This window comes from Saimiri boliviensis, chromosome 14 (genome assembly GCF_048565385.1).
Source record: "Saimiri boliviensis isolate mSaiBol1 chromosome 14, mSaiBol1.pri, whole genome shotgun sequence".
Lineage (NCBI taxonomy): Eukaryota > Metazoa > Chordata > Mammalia > Primates > Cebidae > Saimiri > Saimiri boliviensis.
Window position 1 is genome coordinate 31937828 of NC_133462.1, and position 16120 is coordinate 31953947.

General features: G+C 54.2%; 1 protein-coding gene across 2 annotated transcripts in view; it reads right to left on the reverse strand.

Annotated features, from left to right (window-relative positions):
- The window catches only part of NOTCH3 (notch receptor 3), a 46762-nt gene that overhangs the window by 22203 nt on the left and 8439 nt on the right, over positions 1 to 16120 (reverse strand). The window contains exons 3-20 of one of the 2 annotated variants that reach the window (XM_039466824.2): positions 14860 to 15002; positions 14437 to 14775; positions 14222 to 14344; positions 13901 to 14134; positions 10325 to 10480; positions 10038 to 10223; positions 9270 to 9383; positions 8915 to 9028; positions 8123 to 8356; positions 7897 to 8007; positions 6539 to 6731; positions 6309 to 6460; positions 5964 to 6077; positions 5044 to 5199; positions 2307 to 2532; positions 1709 to 1910; positions 1440 to 1584; positions 833 to 1017 (exon numbers count right to left, since the gene is read on the reverse strand). In XM_039466824.2, coding sequence (XP_039322758.1) covers positions 833 to 1017; positions 1440 to 1584; positions 1709 to 1910; positions 2307 to 2532; positions 5044 to 5199; positions 5964 to 6077; positions 6309 to 6460; positions 6539 to 6731; positions 7897 to 8007; positions 8123 to 8356; positions 8915 to 9028; positions 9270 to 9383; positions 10038 to 10223; positions 10325 to 10480; positions 13901 to 14134; positions 14222 to 14344; positions 14437 to 14775; positions 14860 to 15002 — 3127 coding nt within the window. Of the gene's footprint in view, positions 1 to 832; positions 1018 to 1439; positions 1588 to 1708; positions 1911 to 2306; positions 2533 to 5043; positions 5200 to 5963; positions 6078 to 6308; positions 6461 to 6538; positions 6732 to 7896; positions 8008 to 8122; positions 8357 to 8914; positions 9029 to 9269; positions 9384 to 10037; positions 10224 to 10324; positions 10481 to 13900; positions 14135 to 14221; positions 14345 to 14436; positions 14776 to 14859; positions 15003 to 16120 lie in introns of both variants that reach the window. The other variant, XM_039466823.2, reaches the window with a different exon arrangement.

Below are 16120 nucleotides of genomic sequence, written 5' to 3' on the forward strand. Positions count from 1 at the left end.
ACACATACACAGCCAAAGGGGCACACTCAGACACACACAGATACGCCCAGGAAACAACTGGACAGAGGTTCAGAGAGAAAAACACCCCAGGCTGGGCTCACAGGACTTTGGGAGGCTGAGGTGGGCAGATCACCTGACATCACGAGTTTGAGACCAGCCTGGCCAATGTGGTGAAACCCTGTCTCTACTAAAAATACAAAAATTAGCTGGGTGTGCTGGTAGGCACCTGTAATCCCAGCTATTTGGGAAGGTGAGGTAGGAGAATCACCTGACCCCTGGAGGCGAAGGTAGCAGTGAGCTGACATTGTACCACTACACTCCAGCCTGGGGCCTGGGTGACAGAGTGAGACCTTGACTCAAAAAAAAAAAAAAAAAAAAAAGGGCTGGGAGGCCGAGGCAAGTGGATCATGAGATCAAGAAATTGAGACCATCCTGGTCAACATGGTGAAACCTCATCTCTACTAAAAACACAAAAAATTAGCTGGGCATGGTGGCGCATGCCTGTAATCCCAGCTACTCAGGAGGCTGAGGCAGGAGAACTGCCTGAACCCAGGAGGCGGAGGTTGTGGTGAGCCAAGATCGCGCCATTGCACTCCAGCCTGGGTAACAAGAGAGAAACTCCGTCTCAAAAAAAAAAAAAAAAAAAAAAAAAAACCCACACCCCAGATCTACCCACAGTGACACCCACAGATATACCAAGAGTCCCAAAAGCAAAAACTCAGACACGTCTAGAGACATACCCACACCAAGCCACAGATGTACAGAAACGTGTGCCCAGACACACCCAGGCATGCCCACCTCCTCTTCCCTCTCCTGGGGGGCACCCCCTTACCTCACACACATAGCCCCCCATGTAGCCACGGCAGGTCCCCCCATGCTGGCAGGGCTGGGCCAAGCAGGGGTCCACCTCCAGCTCACAGTGGCTACCAGCACGGCCCTCTGGGCACACGCAGTAGTGGGAGCTGTCTTCGTCCACACACTGCCCACCCGCCTGACACAGCTGCTCTGGTCGCACCCCTGCAAAGAGGAGAGTGGCACAGGAACGGCGGTGACCCCATACATCCCCCTTCTGCCTCCATCACACACATCATTCAACATCCTTGCTGGAATGAGTCCCCAGGATCACACCCACACTCCATCAGGTTCTCACACATCCCCCCAGCAGGAAAGGTCTCATCACTGACAAACACACATATGCCTTCAATGCTCACAGTAGCTCGGTCACAACCTGCAGCACACACACCAGCCCTGCTGTCTCAGAGTAACAACACACACACCATCCTTGCCAGTTGTCTCATGCTCACACACCCACAACACTCAGCTACACATCCCATCATGCCCCATAGGCTCTATGGCAACCCATTCAGCTCATAATAGCAGGAGGTATGTGCACGAGCCCTCGTGGAGCCCAACACGCCTGGTTGCGTGCTCCCCCTCACCGATCTGGGCTGCGGCTTCCCTGCAGGGCAGGCTTCGAATGTCACAGAGGCGGCCACTCCATCCTGGGGGACAAAGGCAATAGGCCCCAGTCTGGACGCAGCGACCCCCGTTTTGACAAGGCTCCCGGCTGCACCAGTCCACCAGCTTCTGGAGGGGAAGCACTCAGAGTCAGTACTGGGGAGTCTAGGGTAGCTGTGCCCGGACTTAGCTTCTCCCTCCTAGGATCCCGGTCAGCCTCCTCCCCAAGGTCCCCAGTAACTCCGCCCACCTGGCACTGGGGGCCCGTGAAGCTCTCGGGGCAGGTGCAGCGAAAGCCAGGATGGGCGGCGCTGCAGACGCCCCCGTGCAGGCAGGGCCGCGAGAGGCAAGGATCTGCCTCATGTTGGCAGTGGGCTCCTGTGTAGCCGGGACGGCACAGGCAGCTGAACGAGTTCACGCCATCCACACAGGTCCCGCCATTGAAGCAGGAGCTGGAGGTGAAGGAGTGGGAGGGAGAATCAGGCCCCGCCCCCTCACAGGCCCCGCCCTCCTCCCTGAGTCCTGGGTTGCGCTCGGGACTTCCCACTCCCTGACCCTTATCTCCGCAAGAAGCTGCAGCCCCAACAGAAGCCAACCAAGTCCCTTAGCTCCATCCAATTCACCAGGGACTTCAGCCCTAAGCCGGAGGCCATGCCCTTTCAGGCACCAGAGACTCCAAGGTGATCTCTGAAACAGACACCCTGCTTCCCTGGCCCTGCCCCACCAGTCATCAGAGTCCTAAGTGGGTCCAGAGTTGAGGACTCTACCCAATCCTTGCTGTTCCCACTTCATCCCAGACCCCCATCCCAAGTCAGAGTCCCTGCGCTCCAAGCAGAGGCCCCGCCCACCTGGGGCTGCAGTCCGGCAGGTCCTGCTCGCAGTGGAAGCCCCCGTAGCCAGGTGGGCAAGTGCAGGTGAAGGAGGCCACGTGGTCGGTGCAGGTACCCGGGCCGCAGGGGCTGCTCAGGCACTCATCCACGTCACGGGCGCAACGTGGGCCGGCAAAACCAGGGAGGCAGGAGCACGAAAAGGAACCCACGCCGTCTTGGCACAAGCCTCCGTTCAGGCATGGGTCTGAGGGCAGGAGGAAGGCGGTCTGGTCACCTACCTTGCCCCCATTAGCCCAGTCTGACTGGGATATGCCATGGATTGAAAAGAATTCAGGAGGAAACCAGGTTCAACTGGAAGGGGGTGCATTTGGTCAGAGGAATCTAAATCCATCCCCTTCTGTGGCCTTGTCCCCTCCTTTATCTGGAAACCTCACCTATATGTCAAGAGGCAGGTGTTGGGAGAACCAAAAGGTCTCTTTAAGCTGCCCAGCAAATGCTGCTAATTGTGCCTGATCTAATTCCTGTGCTCGGGACAGGCCAAGAACAACGGTTACTAGCCACATGTGGCTACTGAGTCCTTGAAATTGTGTGGCCAGGTGCAGTGACTCACGCCTGTAATCCCAGCACTTTGGGAAGCTGAGGTGGGTGGATCACGAGGTCAGGCATTCGAGACTAGCCTGGCCAACATAGTGAAACCCTGTCTGTAATAAAAATACGAAAAGAACCGGGCACGGTGGCTCAAGCCTGTAATCCCAGCACTTTGGGAGGCTGAGGCGGGTGGATCACGAGGTCAAGAGATCGAGACCATCCTGGTCAATATGGTGAAACCCCATCTCTACTAAAAATACAAAAAATTAGCTGGGCATGGTGGCACGTGCCTGTAATCCCAGCTACTCAGGAGGCTGAGGCAGGAGAATTGCCTGAACCCAGGAGGCGGAGGTTGCGGTGAGCCGAGATCGCGCCATTGCACTCCAGCCTGGGTAACAAGAAAAAAACTCCGTCTCAAAAAAAAAAAAAAAAAATACAAAAAGAAAAATTAGCTGGGCATGGTGGCAGGCTCCTGTAATCTCAGCTACTCTGGAGGCTGAGGCAGGAGAATCCCTTGAACCTGGGAGGCGGAGGTTGCAGTGAGCCAAGATCATGCCACTGCACTCCAGTCCAGAAGACAGTATAAGACTCCGTCTCAAAAAAAAAAAAAGAAGGCCGGGCGTGGTGGCTCAAGCCTGTAATCCCAGCACTTTGGGAGGCCAAGGCGGGTGGATCACGAGGTCGAGAGATCGAGACCATCCTGGTCAACATGGTGAAACCCCGTCTCTACTAAAAATACAAAAAACTAGCTGGGCGTGGTGGCGCGTGCCTGTAATCCCAGCTACTTAGGAGGCTGAGGCAGGAGAATTGCCTGAGCCCAGGAGGCGGAGGGTGCGGTGAGCCGAGATCGAGCCATTGCACACTCCAGCCTGGGTAACAAGAGCAAAACTCCGTCTCAAAAAAAAAAAAAAAAGGAAAGGCCAGGCACGGTGGCTCGCACCTGTAATCCCACATTTTGGGAGGCTGAGGCAGGCAGATCACCTGAGGTCAGGAGTTCAAGACCAGCCTGACCAACATGGAGAAACCCCATCTCTATTAAAAATACAAAAAATTAGCCGGGCATGGTGGCACATGCCTGTAATACCAGCTACTCAAGAGGCTGAGGTAGGAGAATTGCTTGAACCTGGGAGGCGAAGGTTGCAGTGAGCCAAAATTCCACCATTGCATTCTACACTGGACAACAAAAGGAAAACTGTCTCCAATTAAAAAAAAAAAAAGAAAAGAGCCAGGCGCGGCGGCTCACGCCTGTAATCCTAGCACTTTGGGAGGCCGAGGCAAGTGGATCACGAGGTCAAGAGATCGAGACCATCCTGGTCAACATGGTGAAACCCCGTCTCTACTAAAAATACAAAAAATTAGCTGGGCATGGTGGCGTGTGCCTGCAATCCCAGCTACTCAGGAGGCTGAGGCAGGAGAATTGCCTGAACCCAGGAGGCGGAGGTTGCGGTGAGCCGAGATCACGCCATTGCACTCCAGCCTGGGTGACAAGAGCGAAACTCCGTCTCAAAAAAAAAAAAAAAAAAAAAGAAAAGAAAAGAAATTGTGACTAAATGGAGATGTGCTACAAATGTAAAATACACACGGGATTTCAGATTTCATATGAAAAAAATAGGCTGGGCATGGTGGCACACACTTGTAATCCCAGCACTTTGGGAGGTCAAGGTGGGTAGATCACTTGAGCTCAGGCGTTTGAGGCCAACCTGGGCAATATATCAAGACCCCATTTCTACCAAAAATACAAAAATCAGCTGAGCATGGTGGTGTATGCCTATAGTCCCAGTCACTGGGGAGGCTGCAGCACCTGAGTCCAGAGGGTAGAGGTTACAGTGAGCCATGATCGCACCACTGTACTCCAGTGACAGAGCTAAGACCCAGTCTCACACACACACACACACACACAAAAAAAAAAAAAAAAAAAAAAAAGAGAGAGAGAGAGAAAGACAGGCAGTACACAGACTCCAAGGCTCCAAGCCCAACTCATCCCCTAACTCATTCCATGGCCGTGGGCAAGTCACCCAACCTCCTCGGGCCTCGGTTTCCATACGAATAAAATGGGAAAAGTAAGAGAAGTGTGAAGATGGAATGACAGCACAGTGACAGGCACGCGGTTCAAGCTGAAGGCCTGTGTTCGCCAGAGCAGCACCCCCAAGAGCTCCCGTGCACTCACTGGGGTCACAGTCATTGATGTTCTGATCGCAGGAATGGCCAGTGTACCCTCCATGGCAGGTGCAGCTGAAACCCCCTGCCATGTTGGTGCAAATACCATGAGGGCCGCAGGGTGAGGGGCTAGCACACTCGTCCACATCCTGCTGGCATCGTGGACCTGGGGGTAGGGAGCAAGATGACATTTAGGGTTAGAGGGTAGAGGGCAGTGTCTGGGGGCCTGGGGCTGAGGAAGAACCTGCAGGCTGAGACAAGTGAAGATAAAATAAGGCATGCTGTCATTCCAGTCTGAGCAATTTTGCATATGCAGTTTCAGAATGGTTTTCTCCCTGTCTCAGGAGGTGGCACATACATACTATGAGGTCTGCTCCTTCAGGAAGCTAGACCCAAAACCCCACCCAAGTTCCAGCATCTCTTGCCCCATTTCCCTTCCTATTCCCAGGGCTAACTCACACTGGTTGCAAGTATCTGTGTCCAGCTCTGTCCGTCCCAGAAGAAAGCCCTTTTTTTTTTTTTTTTTGGAGACAGAGTTTTGCTCTTGTTGCCCAGGCTGGAAGGCAGTGGTGCAATCTTGGCTCACCACAACCTCTGCCTCCCAGGTTCAAGTGATTCTTCTGCTTCAGCCTCCTGAGTAGCTGGGATTACAGGCATGCGCCATCACGCCCAGCTAATTTTGTATTTTTAGTAGAGATGGGGTTTCTCCATGGTGGTCAGGCTGGTCTCAAACTCCCGACCTCAGATGATCCACCCACCTCTGCCGCCCAAAGTGCTGGGATTACAGGCATGAGCCACTGTGCCTGGCCAGAAAGCCCCTCTCAAAGGCAGGGCTGGGAGTAGGATGTCCTCTGGATCTCTAGCATCATCCAGGATAGGGCAGGGGGAAAAGGAGATGGAGAGGAGAAGGGAGAGAAGCAGGCAGCGTACCTTGCCAGCCCGGGGGGCAAGAGCAGACAGCCAGCTGGCCAGGGGCAGACTCACAGCGGCCTCCATGCTCACAGGGGTTCGGGGTGCAGGGGGAGAGGAGCTCACATTGACGTCCTGTGGGGCATGGAAGAGAGGGAAGCAGTGAGATTGCCTTAAGGGACACCCTGATCCCATCTCCCTCCAGGGTCCTTACCTTGATACTCACCTCCCAAGCTCCTGGAGGGAAATAATTGAAAGCAAAAAAAAAAAAAAAAAAATGCCAGTGTAGGGGAAGGACAGAGTAGAGAAGGGAGATGAGAGGACAATGATGTTGGTGGGGCCACGGAGGGAAGGTGAGGTACACACCCTGAACACCAGGGGGACAGGTGCAGTGGAAGCCCGCTCCATCGCTGCTGCAGGTCCCGCCGGCCCGGCAGGGCTGGGACTCACAGGCATCTCGGGCCAGGCTCTGGCTGCATCGGGGGCCACTCCAGCCAGGCTCACATACACAGCGGAACCTGGCAGGGGAGGGTAGTCAGGGCGGGCAGGTGGGCCAGGGAGAGGGGTCAGTGTCTGAGTCTGAGAAGGGCCCTCACCCGCCAGGTGCATCATAGCAGATGCCGTGACTGCAGGGCTCATGGGCACAGGGATGGCTCGGGGGGAGGCAGAGTGGAGGCAAGGAGCCAGGCGGGCAGAGGCAGCGGAAGCCGTTTTCCCCATCCACGCAGGAACCTCCCTCACCACAGGGACTGGAAGCACACTCATTGATCTCCACGTTACAAAGGGGTCCTGGGGAGCATACAAGCAATCTCACCTCAGAACAAAGGCAGCAAGGACAACCAGGGAGGGACGACCTGATCCCACGTAGGACACCCACACCCCCGAGCAAGGACAACCTCTTTTTCATAAGGCATCAGTTCTTGTGCAAATTAGGACACCCACCTCCTCAACCAAGAGCTGCCTTGCCCCAGATCATCCTGGTCCCCAAACTTCCATGAAGTCCCCTTCTTTTTATTTTCTTCTTTGTATTTTTTGAGATAGGGTCTCATTCTGTCACCTGCAGTGGCATGATCATACCTCCCTACAGCCTCTACCTCCTGGCCTCAAGTGATCCTCCCAACTCAGCCTCCTGAGCTGGGACTACAGACGGGCACCACCAAGCCCGCCTAAGTGTGTGTGTGTGTGTGTGTGTGTGTGTGTGTGTGTGTGTGTGTACGTGTGTGTGTTTATTTACTGCTTTGGGAATATGTTTTTTTGTTTTGTTTTGTTTTTTTGGTTTTTTTTTTGTAGAGACAGGGTTTCATTATGTTGCCCAGGCTGGTCTGGAACTCCTGGGATCAAGTGATCCTCATGCCTCAACCTCCCAAAGTACTGGGATTACAGACGTGAGCCAACACACCCAGCAAAGTCGTTTTCATTTCCATCAACGATTACTTTAGCCCCGTTCAGAGATAACTCAGTCACATTCATCTATGTTTCAGAAAAAAAATTTTTTTTTTGAGATGAAGCCTCACTCTGTTTCCCAGGCTGGAGTGCAGTGGCTCGATCTTGGCTCTCTGTAACCTCCGCCTCCTCAGTTCAAGCAATTCTCCTGCCTCAGCCTCCCGAGTAGCTGGGACTACAGGCTAGCACCACCACATCCAGCTAATTTTTGTATTTTTAGTAGAGACGGTGTTTCACCACATTGACCAAGCTGGTCTCGAACTCCTGACCTCAGGTGATCCACCTGCCTAGGCTTCCCAAAGTGCTGGGAGTACAGGCGTGAGCCACCGGCCTGGCCTCCAGAAAAATCTTGAAACAACCTTATGCCAGTGAGACAGCACAACCTCAGGGCAAAGTATGGACAACCTCACTGGACAAGAGTCTGCACAGATACAGGCAAAACAAGCCCACAGAGACCAGTGACTTCACCCTCGATCTAAGGACACCCTCTCCATGGCAGCCACTTGCCTACCTGTGAAGCCAGGCTGGCAGACACAGTCGTAGCGGTTGATACCATCGCGGCAGACTCCAAAGGTGCAGGGGTTACTGGCACAGTCGTCAATGTTCACTTCACAGTTCACACCTGGAGGCCAGGAACATGGCATGGAGTGGCCACCATTGTGCCCCACTAGATGCACCCTTCCCAAACCCCTGTGCCCCTCCAGATGTGCTGTTTCTGTCCCAGCCCCCATTCCCACCTGTGGTCCCAGAAGGGCAGCGGCAGAGGTACTTGTCCACCAGGTCTAGGCATTTGCCCCCATGGCGGCAGGGCTGGCTGCGGCACTCGTCCACCTGGCTCTCACAGCGTGTGCCCGTGTAGCCAGGGGCACAGGCACATGAGAAGCTGGCGATGCCATCCACGCAGCGACCGTGGTGGCACGGATCAGGGGAGCAGTCGTCCACGTTGCGTTCACACAGCGTCCCCTCAAAGCCTGCGGGGGGCGAGGGGGGGACGAGGTAGGGGGGACTGACAGGGTCAGGCTCCGCCCGCTTGCCCGGGGCCTGCCCACAGGTGAGGCCTCGGACCAATCTTGGTTCAGCTCTATCTAAGGCCCTGCCCATCAACCTGTCAGGAGTCCGGCTCAATACAGGCCCCACCCCCCACTTGCCTCCACTCCATCCCCGCTAAAAGCTCCAGATTTTGCCCCTGGCCAAGACCCTCCCACAGTTAAATCTCACCTCTAGCTGTGGCCCCACCTCCAGCCCTGTTTCTGCCCCACCCTCCACTGTAGATAGGAGCACATGGCAGGTGCCAGGGGAAGGTATTGGGCCCTCCCATTCAGTTACACCCACCCTGTGCTACAACCCTTTGGCCCCACACATAGGCTTTTGTTAGTCTATACACTTTATGGGCTCCACCCCCCAACTCTGTCACTGGGTCCTGCCTTGCTACAATCCCGCCCCCAAGCTCCCCCCAAGTCTGTTATTGGCCCTGTCCCCCACAAGTGCCGCCTCCTGATTCCTGTCGGACTATCGTCGGCCCGCCTCACCCTCGGCACAGCGACACTCGTAGCCGTCAGGCTGGTCCACGCACTTGGCGCCATTCCTGCAGGGCGTGCTCGCGCATTCGTCCACGTCCAGCTGACACGTGGAGCCGCTGAAGCCTGGGGTGGGGAGTGGGATGAGCAGAGGCCAACAAAGGGTGAGAGCAGTACACCCCTCACCAGCCCCGCCTTGTTTGGGTGGAAAAACCCATTTACTTGGATTTACATTAACTTCCATGTGCTTCATAACATATGGTTTCTATTACAAGTTATCCGCTAACGTGGTTTTATAGGTTCCCACCCTGGAGTTTTCACCCCTTCCCAAACATGTTTTTCAGGCTCCCTCTCCCGAGGTCCTCACCCGAGGGGCAGGTGCAGGTGAAGCCGTTGACTCGGTCCTTGCAGACCCCACCATTGACACAGGGGCTACTCTGACACTCGTCGATGTCCACCTCGCAATAGGTTCCTGTGAAGCCTGGGGGCAGGGAACCGGGCTTAGGAAAGTTGGGGCTACCCCATGGTGTAAACGGAGTGCAAGGAAGGAGGTACTTCCCTTCCTACTCATAGACAAATCCCCCGACCCTTAGTCCCCACCCCCACGCCCCCAGCCCAAGCTTAATTTTCAGCCACAGGCTGGACTGTTACCCAGCTGTGGTCCCAGCTGGCCCAAGGCTCATGGGAATCCATCGAGACCTTGCCTTCAAACCCTCTCCTTCTCTCCCCAGTCCTCAGACAAAGCTCTTTCCCCAGTACCCTGCTCCCAGCCCCAGTACCCCCATAGCCTTGTGCCCAGGTTTACTACAAGACTGTCTGCAGGCTTCACCTTGACCACACAACAGCCCCGACCCTGCTTCTCCATCCCCAGCCCTTTCCTGAGTGGGTCCTCAGGCCCAGAATACTACTCGGGTGGTAGGCAGCCCACCTAAGGTTCTACTGACTCCACTTGACCACGCCCCCAGCCTCACACAGGAATATGTTCTGGCCCTGAGCCCACCTCCTTCCGGGCTTCAGTCTCTAAAGGTCGCACTCCAAACCCACTTCCACCCCATTCCTCTCCCCACCCTATCCGTGGGCTTCTCTGGCCCCGCCCCCTGCCTCAGGACCCGCTCAGGCCACGCCCACCACCCACCTGCCATACAGATGCAGGTGAACTGGCCGATTCGGTCGAGGCACGTGGCCTGGTTGCGGCAGGGCCCCGACAGACACTCGTTGACGTCGGTCTCACAGCGAGGTCCGGTGTAGCCACGGCCGCACTGGCACAGGAAGGAGCCCTGCGTGTTCACGCACCTGCCCAAGTGCTCGCAGGGGTTGGCGCCTGCGCGGTGGAGCACGTTTGGTGTGGGCGTGGCTGGCCGGGACCTCCTCCTCTCCCCTCTTTCCCAGCCCATTCCCAGACGACGGTGGAGCTCCTCTCACCAATAGAGCACTCGTCCACATCCTGGTCACATGCCCCGCCCGTGAAGCCGGGCGGGCAGGTGCAAATGGCCCGCCCGTTCACCGGATTCGTGTCACAGATAGCATCCTCATGACAGGGGTTGCTGACACAGGCGTCATCCAGGTGACACAGGAGGCCTGGGAAGTGGTAGACAGACATCATAGGCAGACTTTCCTGCTCTGCCCAAAAGGCCCACACCCCTAGCAGATTGTTTTGTGTTTTTTTTGGTTTTCTATGTGGATTATTATTATTATTATTATTATTATTATTATTTTGAGACAGAGTTTTCGCTCTTGTTGCCCATGCTGGAGTGCAATGGCGTGATCTTGGCTCACTGCAACCACCACCTTCCGGGTTCATGCGATTCTCCTGCCTCAGCCTCCCAAGTACCTGGAATTACAGACCAGCGCCACCACACCCAGCTATTTTTTTGTGTTTTTAGTGAAACGGCGTTTCACCATGTTAGGAAGGCTGGTCTCGAACTCTTGACCTAAAGTGATCCACCCTCCTTGGCCTCCCAAAGTGCTAGGATTACAGGTATGAACCACCACGACTGGCCTGTTGTTGTTTTTATTAAACCTAGAGTATTTAGTAGCTGCCTTTTTTTTTTTTTTTTTTTTTTTTTTTTTTTTTTTTTTTTTTTTTTTGGAGACGGAGTTTCGCTCTTGTTACCCAGGCTGGAGTGCAATGGCCCGATCTCGGCTCACCGCAACCTCCGCCTCCTGGGTTCAAGCAATTCTCCTGCCTCAGCCTCCTGAGTAGCTGGGATTACAGGCACACACCACCATGCCCAGCTAATTTTTTGTATTTTTAGTAGAGACGGGGTTTCACCTTGTTGACCAGGATGGTCTCGATCTCTCGACCTCGTGATCCACCCACCTCGGCCTCCCAAAGTGCTGGGATTACAGGCTTGAGCCACCGCGCCCGGCCTTTTTTTTTTTTTTTTTTTTTGAGACGGAGTTTCGCTCTTGTTACCCAGGCTGGAGTGCAATGGCACGATCTCGGCTCACCGCAACCTCCGCCTCCTGGGTTCAGGCAATTCTCCTGCCTCAGCCTCCTGAGTAGCTGGGATTACAGGCACGCACCACCATGCCCAGCTAATTTTTTGTATTTTTAGTAGAGACGGGGTTTCACCATGTTGACCAGGACGGTCTCGATCTCTTGACCTCGTGATCCACCCGCCTCAGCCTCCCAAAGTGCTGGGATTACAGGCTTGAGCCACCGCGCCTGGCTAGTAGCTGCCTTTTTTATCCGTTTATTATGAGAACTATCAAACACACAGAAAAGCTGACCATTCATATATCTACCACCTAGATTCAACTATTGTTAGTTTAATCCACCAATCTTTTTTTCTAAACCATTTAAAAATGAATTGCAGACCGGGCACAGTGGCTCACGCCTATAATCCCAGCACTTTGGAAGGCCAAGGTGGGTGGATCACTTGAGATCAGGAGTTCAAGACCAGCTTGGGCAATATAACAAGACCCCATCTCTACAAAAAACACAAAACTTAGCCAGGCATTGTGGCGCATGCCTGTAATCCCAGCTACTTGGGGGACTGAGGTGGGAGGATCACGAGCCCAGGAGGTTGAGGCTGCAGTGAGCTGAGATAGTGCCACTGCACTGCAGCCTGGGTGACAAAGTGAGGCTCCACCTCAAAAAATAATAATAAAATAAATTGCAAACATCCACATATTTTGTTTTGTTTTGTTTTGTTTTGTTTTTGTTTTTGTTTGGTGTTTTTTTGTTTTTTGTTTGTTTGTTTGTTTGTTTTTGTTTTTGTTTTTGTTTTTGAGACAGAGTCTCACTCGATAGCCAGCCTGGAGTACAGTGGCTCAATCTCAGCTCACTGCAATCTATACCTCCCGGGTTCAAGTGATTCCCCTGCCTTAGCCTCTCAAGTAGCTGATGCTGCAGGCACGCATGACCACACCCAGCTAATTTTTTTGTACTTTAGTAGAGACAGGGTTTCACTATGTTGGCCAGGCTGGTCCTGAAGTCCTGACCTCTGGTGATCTGCCCGCCTTGGCCTCACAAAGTGCTGGGATTACAGGCGTGAGCCACCGTGCCCAGCCTACATCCATATATTGTTTTAAAACCTATTGGCTCTCTTTCTGATTACAAAAGGTTCCGACCCTCCAGCCTTTGCTTCTGTAATATCCTCTTCCAGGTATGCCCTCTTTATATTTCCACTTTCCTCTCCTAAACATGTTCTCTGATCTTTGCCACTTCCAAAGGGAACGCCCAGGAGTTCCCCATTCCAATGGCTTCTGCCCTGAGCCATGCATCAGCGCAATGTCAGCCTCCTCCCCATCTCTCCCAGGCTTAGACTTCACCTCTAAACCTGCCTCCAGCATAATCTTGGTTTTTTTATTTCTTTTTTTTAGACAGGGTCTTACACTGTCTTCAAGGCTGGAGTGCAAAGGCTCGATCTCAGCTCACTGCAACCTCCACCTTTTGGATTCAAACCATCTTCCCACCTCAGCATCCAGAGTAGCTGGGACTACAGGCATGTGCTACCATCCCCAGCTAATTTTTTGTGTTTTTGGTAGAGATAGGGTTTTGTCATGTTGTCCAGGCTGGTCTCAAACTGCTGAACTTCAAGCAATTCACCCAAAGTGTTGGGGTTATAGGTGTGAGCCACCACACCCAGCCTGCCAAGTTTTTATAGAGAAGAGGTCTCACTATGTTGCCCAGGCTGGTCTCAAAGTCCTGGGCCCAAGCAATCCTCCCATTTTGGCCTCCCAAAATGCTGGGATTACAGGCAAGAGCTACTGTGCTGTGCCCAGCCTAGCAGACAGAATGTTGGAAATAGATGCTTGGTACTGCAAAGAAAAATTAGTACTGAGGCGAAGGATCTTTCAGCAACACAATTTTTACTTCCTGGACTGCAGGAAGGGTACCCTCGCTAGCCATCGTGCCACGAGAGTACCTGCAGTCCAGGAAGTAAAAACTGCGTTGCTGAAAGATCCTTCGCCTCAGTGCTGATTTTTCTTTGGGGCATCGAGCATCTATTTCCAACAGAGTCTCACTCTATTGCCTAATTTTTGTATTTTTAGTAGAGACGGGGTTTCACCATATTGGCCTGGCTGCTCTCGAACTCCTGACCTTGTGATCCACAAAGTGCTGGGATTACAAATGTGAGCCACCTTCCCTGCCCACATAATCTTTTTTTTTTTGAGACAGAGTCTCACTCTGTCACCCAGGCTGGAGTGCAGTGGAGCTGTCTCAGCTTACTGCAACTTCTACCTCCTGAGGCCCAGTGATTCTCCTGCCTCAGCCTCCCAAGAAACTGGGATTACAGGTGTTCCCCACCACACCCAGCTAATTTTTGTGTTTTCAGTAGAGATGGGGTTTCACCATGTTGACCAGGTTGGTCTCCAACTCCTGACCTCAATGATCCATCCACTTCAGCCTCCCAAAATGCTGTGATAACAGGCATGAGCCACCGCACCAGCCTACCATAATCTTTCTAACCCTCAAGTCAGCCCTCTTATTTGCCCGTATTAAAAACTATCCATAGCTCCCTGCTCCCTGCAAGGTAAACGGCCACTCACCAGTCTTGCCCATGGGGCAGGCACAGTAGAAAGAAGCCACGCGGTCATGGCAGGTGGCCCCATGGAAGCACACGGCTGTGGCACAGTCATCGATGTTCTGACTGCAGCTCTCGCCTGTCCAGCCATTGACACACACGCAGCTGTGGCCACCCAGCGTGTTGAAGCAGGTGCCCCCATTGTGGCAGGCATTGGGCTGCAGCTGACACTCGTCCACGTCCTCCGTGCAGAACTGGCCTGTGGCACACAGATGCAGCAGTCCAGCCACCCAGCGCATGCCCACCCGAGGCCTGCCTCCCCGCCCCCTATGGCACCAGTCCCCACCTGTCCACTCAGGAGGGCACTGGCAGTTGTAGGTGTTGACGCCGTCCACACATGTCCCCCCGTTGAGACATTGGTGCCCTGGACAGTCGTCCACGTTCACTTCACAATTCTGACCCTCAAACCCTAGCAGGAAAGGGGGCAAGGATGGTCACCACCAGGCTGGCCTGCTGTCCCTATGCCCACCCCTCTGCCTCCCCCGAGTAGGGCACACTCACCGGGAAGACAGGCACAGTCATAAGTGAAGTCACCACTCTGCCTGCAGGTGCCTCCGTTACGGCATGGCGAGGGCGCACAGGGCACTACAGGGTCCTCACATAGTGACCCGGTGTAGCCAGCTGGACACTGGCAGCGGAAGGAGCCAGGTGTGTTGAGGCAGGTGCCACCATGGCGGCAGGGACCACCCACCCGGCACTCATCCACATCGCTTCGGCAGCTGCGGCCCTGGTACCCAGGTGGGCAGGAGCAGAGGAAGCGTCCGTCGGGCCCCACTGAGCAGCGGGCACCATGGGCACAAGGGCTGCTGAGGCAGGGATCCGGCAGGGAGCAGTCGGGGCCTGGAGGGACCGGGACAGGGTGAGCTTGGGACTGACCACACCCCCGCCTGCCTCTCATCCCCCTCCAGACTCTTCCCCTCTCACCTCGGAAGCCACGGGGGCACCGACATGAGAATCGGGCAGTGCCAGCCACCACTGAACTCTGGCAGACACCACGACCAGCACAGGGGCCTGAGTGACAGGGGTCCTCCAGTTGACACCGCTCACCCACCCAGCCGGGCGGGCACCTGTGGGCAGAGATGGCTTGGTCAGGGCAGCACAGGGCAATAGAGCCCCAGACACAAAGATACACACAAGACAGGCAAGAAATACACAGGGAAATGGAGCAGCAAACACACATTTGCTGAGCGAGGTGGCTCACACCTGTAACCCCAGAACTTTGGGAGGCTGAGGCAGGGAGATCACTTGGGATCAGAAGTTCAAGACCAGCCTGGCCAACACAGTGTAACCCTGTCTCCAGTAAAAGCACAAAAATATGCCAGGTGCAGAAGCTCACGTCTGTAATCCCAGTACTCTGGGAGGCCGAATCGGGCAGACCACTTGAGATCGGGAGTTCAAGATCAGCCTGATCAACATGGAGAAACCCCATCTCTACCAAAAAATACAAAAATTAGCCGGGCATGGTGGCGCATGCCTGTAACTCCAGCTACTCAGGAGGCTGAGGCAAGAGAATCACTTGAACCCAGGAGGCGGAGGTCGTGGTGAGCAGAGGTTCCACCATTGCACTCCAGCCTGGACAACAAGAGAGAAACTGTCTCAAAAAAAAAAAAGTACCCCAAAATTTGCCGGGCATAGTGGTGCATGCCTGTAGTCCCAGCTACTTGAGAGGCTGAGACAGGAGAATAGCTTGAACCCAGGAGGTGGAGGTTGAAGTGAGCCAAGATCACACTGCTGCACTCCAGCCTGGGCAACAGAGTGAGGCTCTATCTCAAAAACAAAAACAGGCCAGGCGCAGCGGCTCAAGCCAGTAATCCCAGCACTTTGGGAGGCTGAGATGGGTGGATCACGAGGTCAAGAGATTGAGACCATCCTGGCCAACGTGGCGAAACCCCGTCTCTACTAAAACTACAAAAAAAATTAGCTGGTCATGGTGGCGTGCGCCTGTAGTCCCAGCTACCCGGGAGGCTGAGGCAGGAGTATTGCTTGAATCCAGGAGGCGGAGGTTGCAGTGAGCCGAGATTGCGCCACTACACTCTAGCCTGGCGTCTGGTGACAAAGCGAGACTTTGTCTCAAACAAAACAAAACAAAACACACATTCATTCATGTAGCGAGTATCTACTGAGTACCTATGATGTCCTGAGCAATACAAATACACCAACAAGCCGGGCGCGGTGGCTCAAGCCT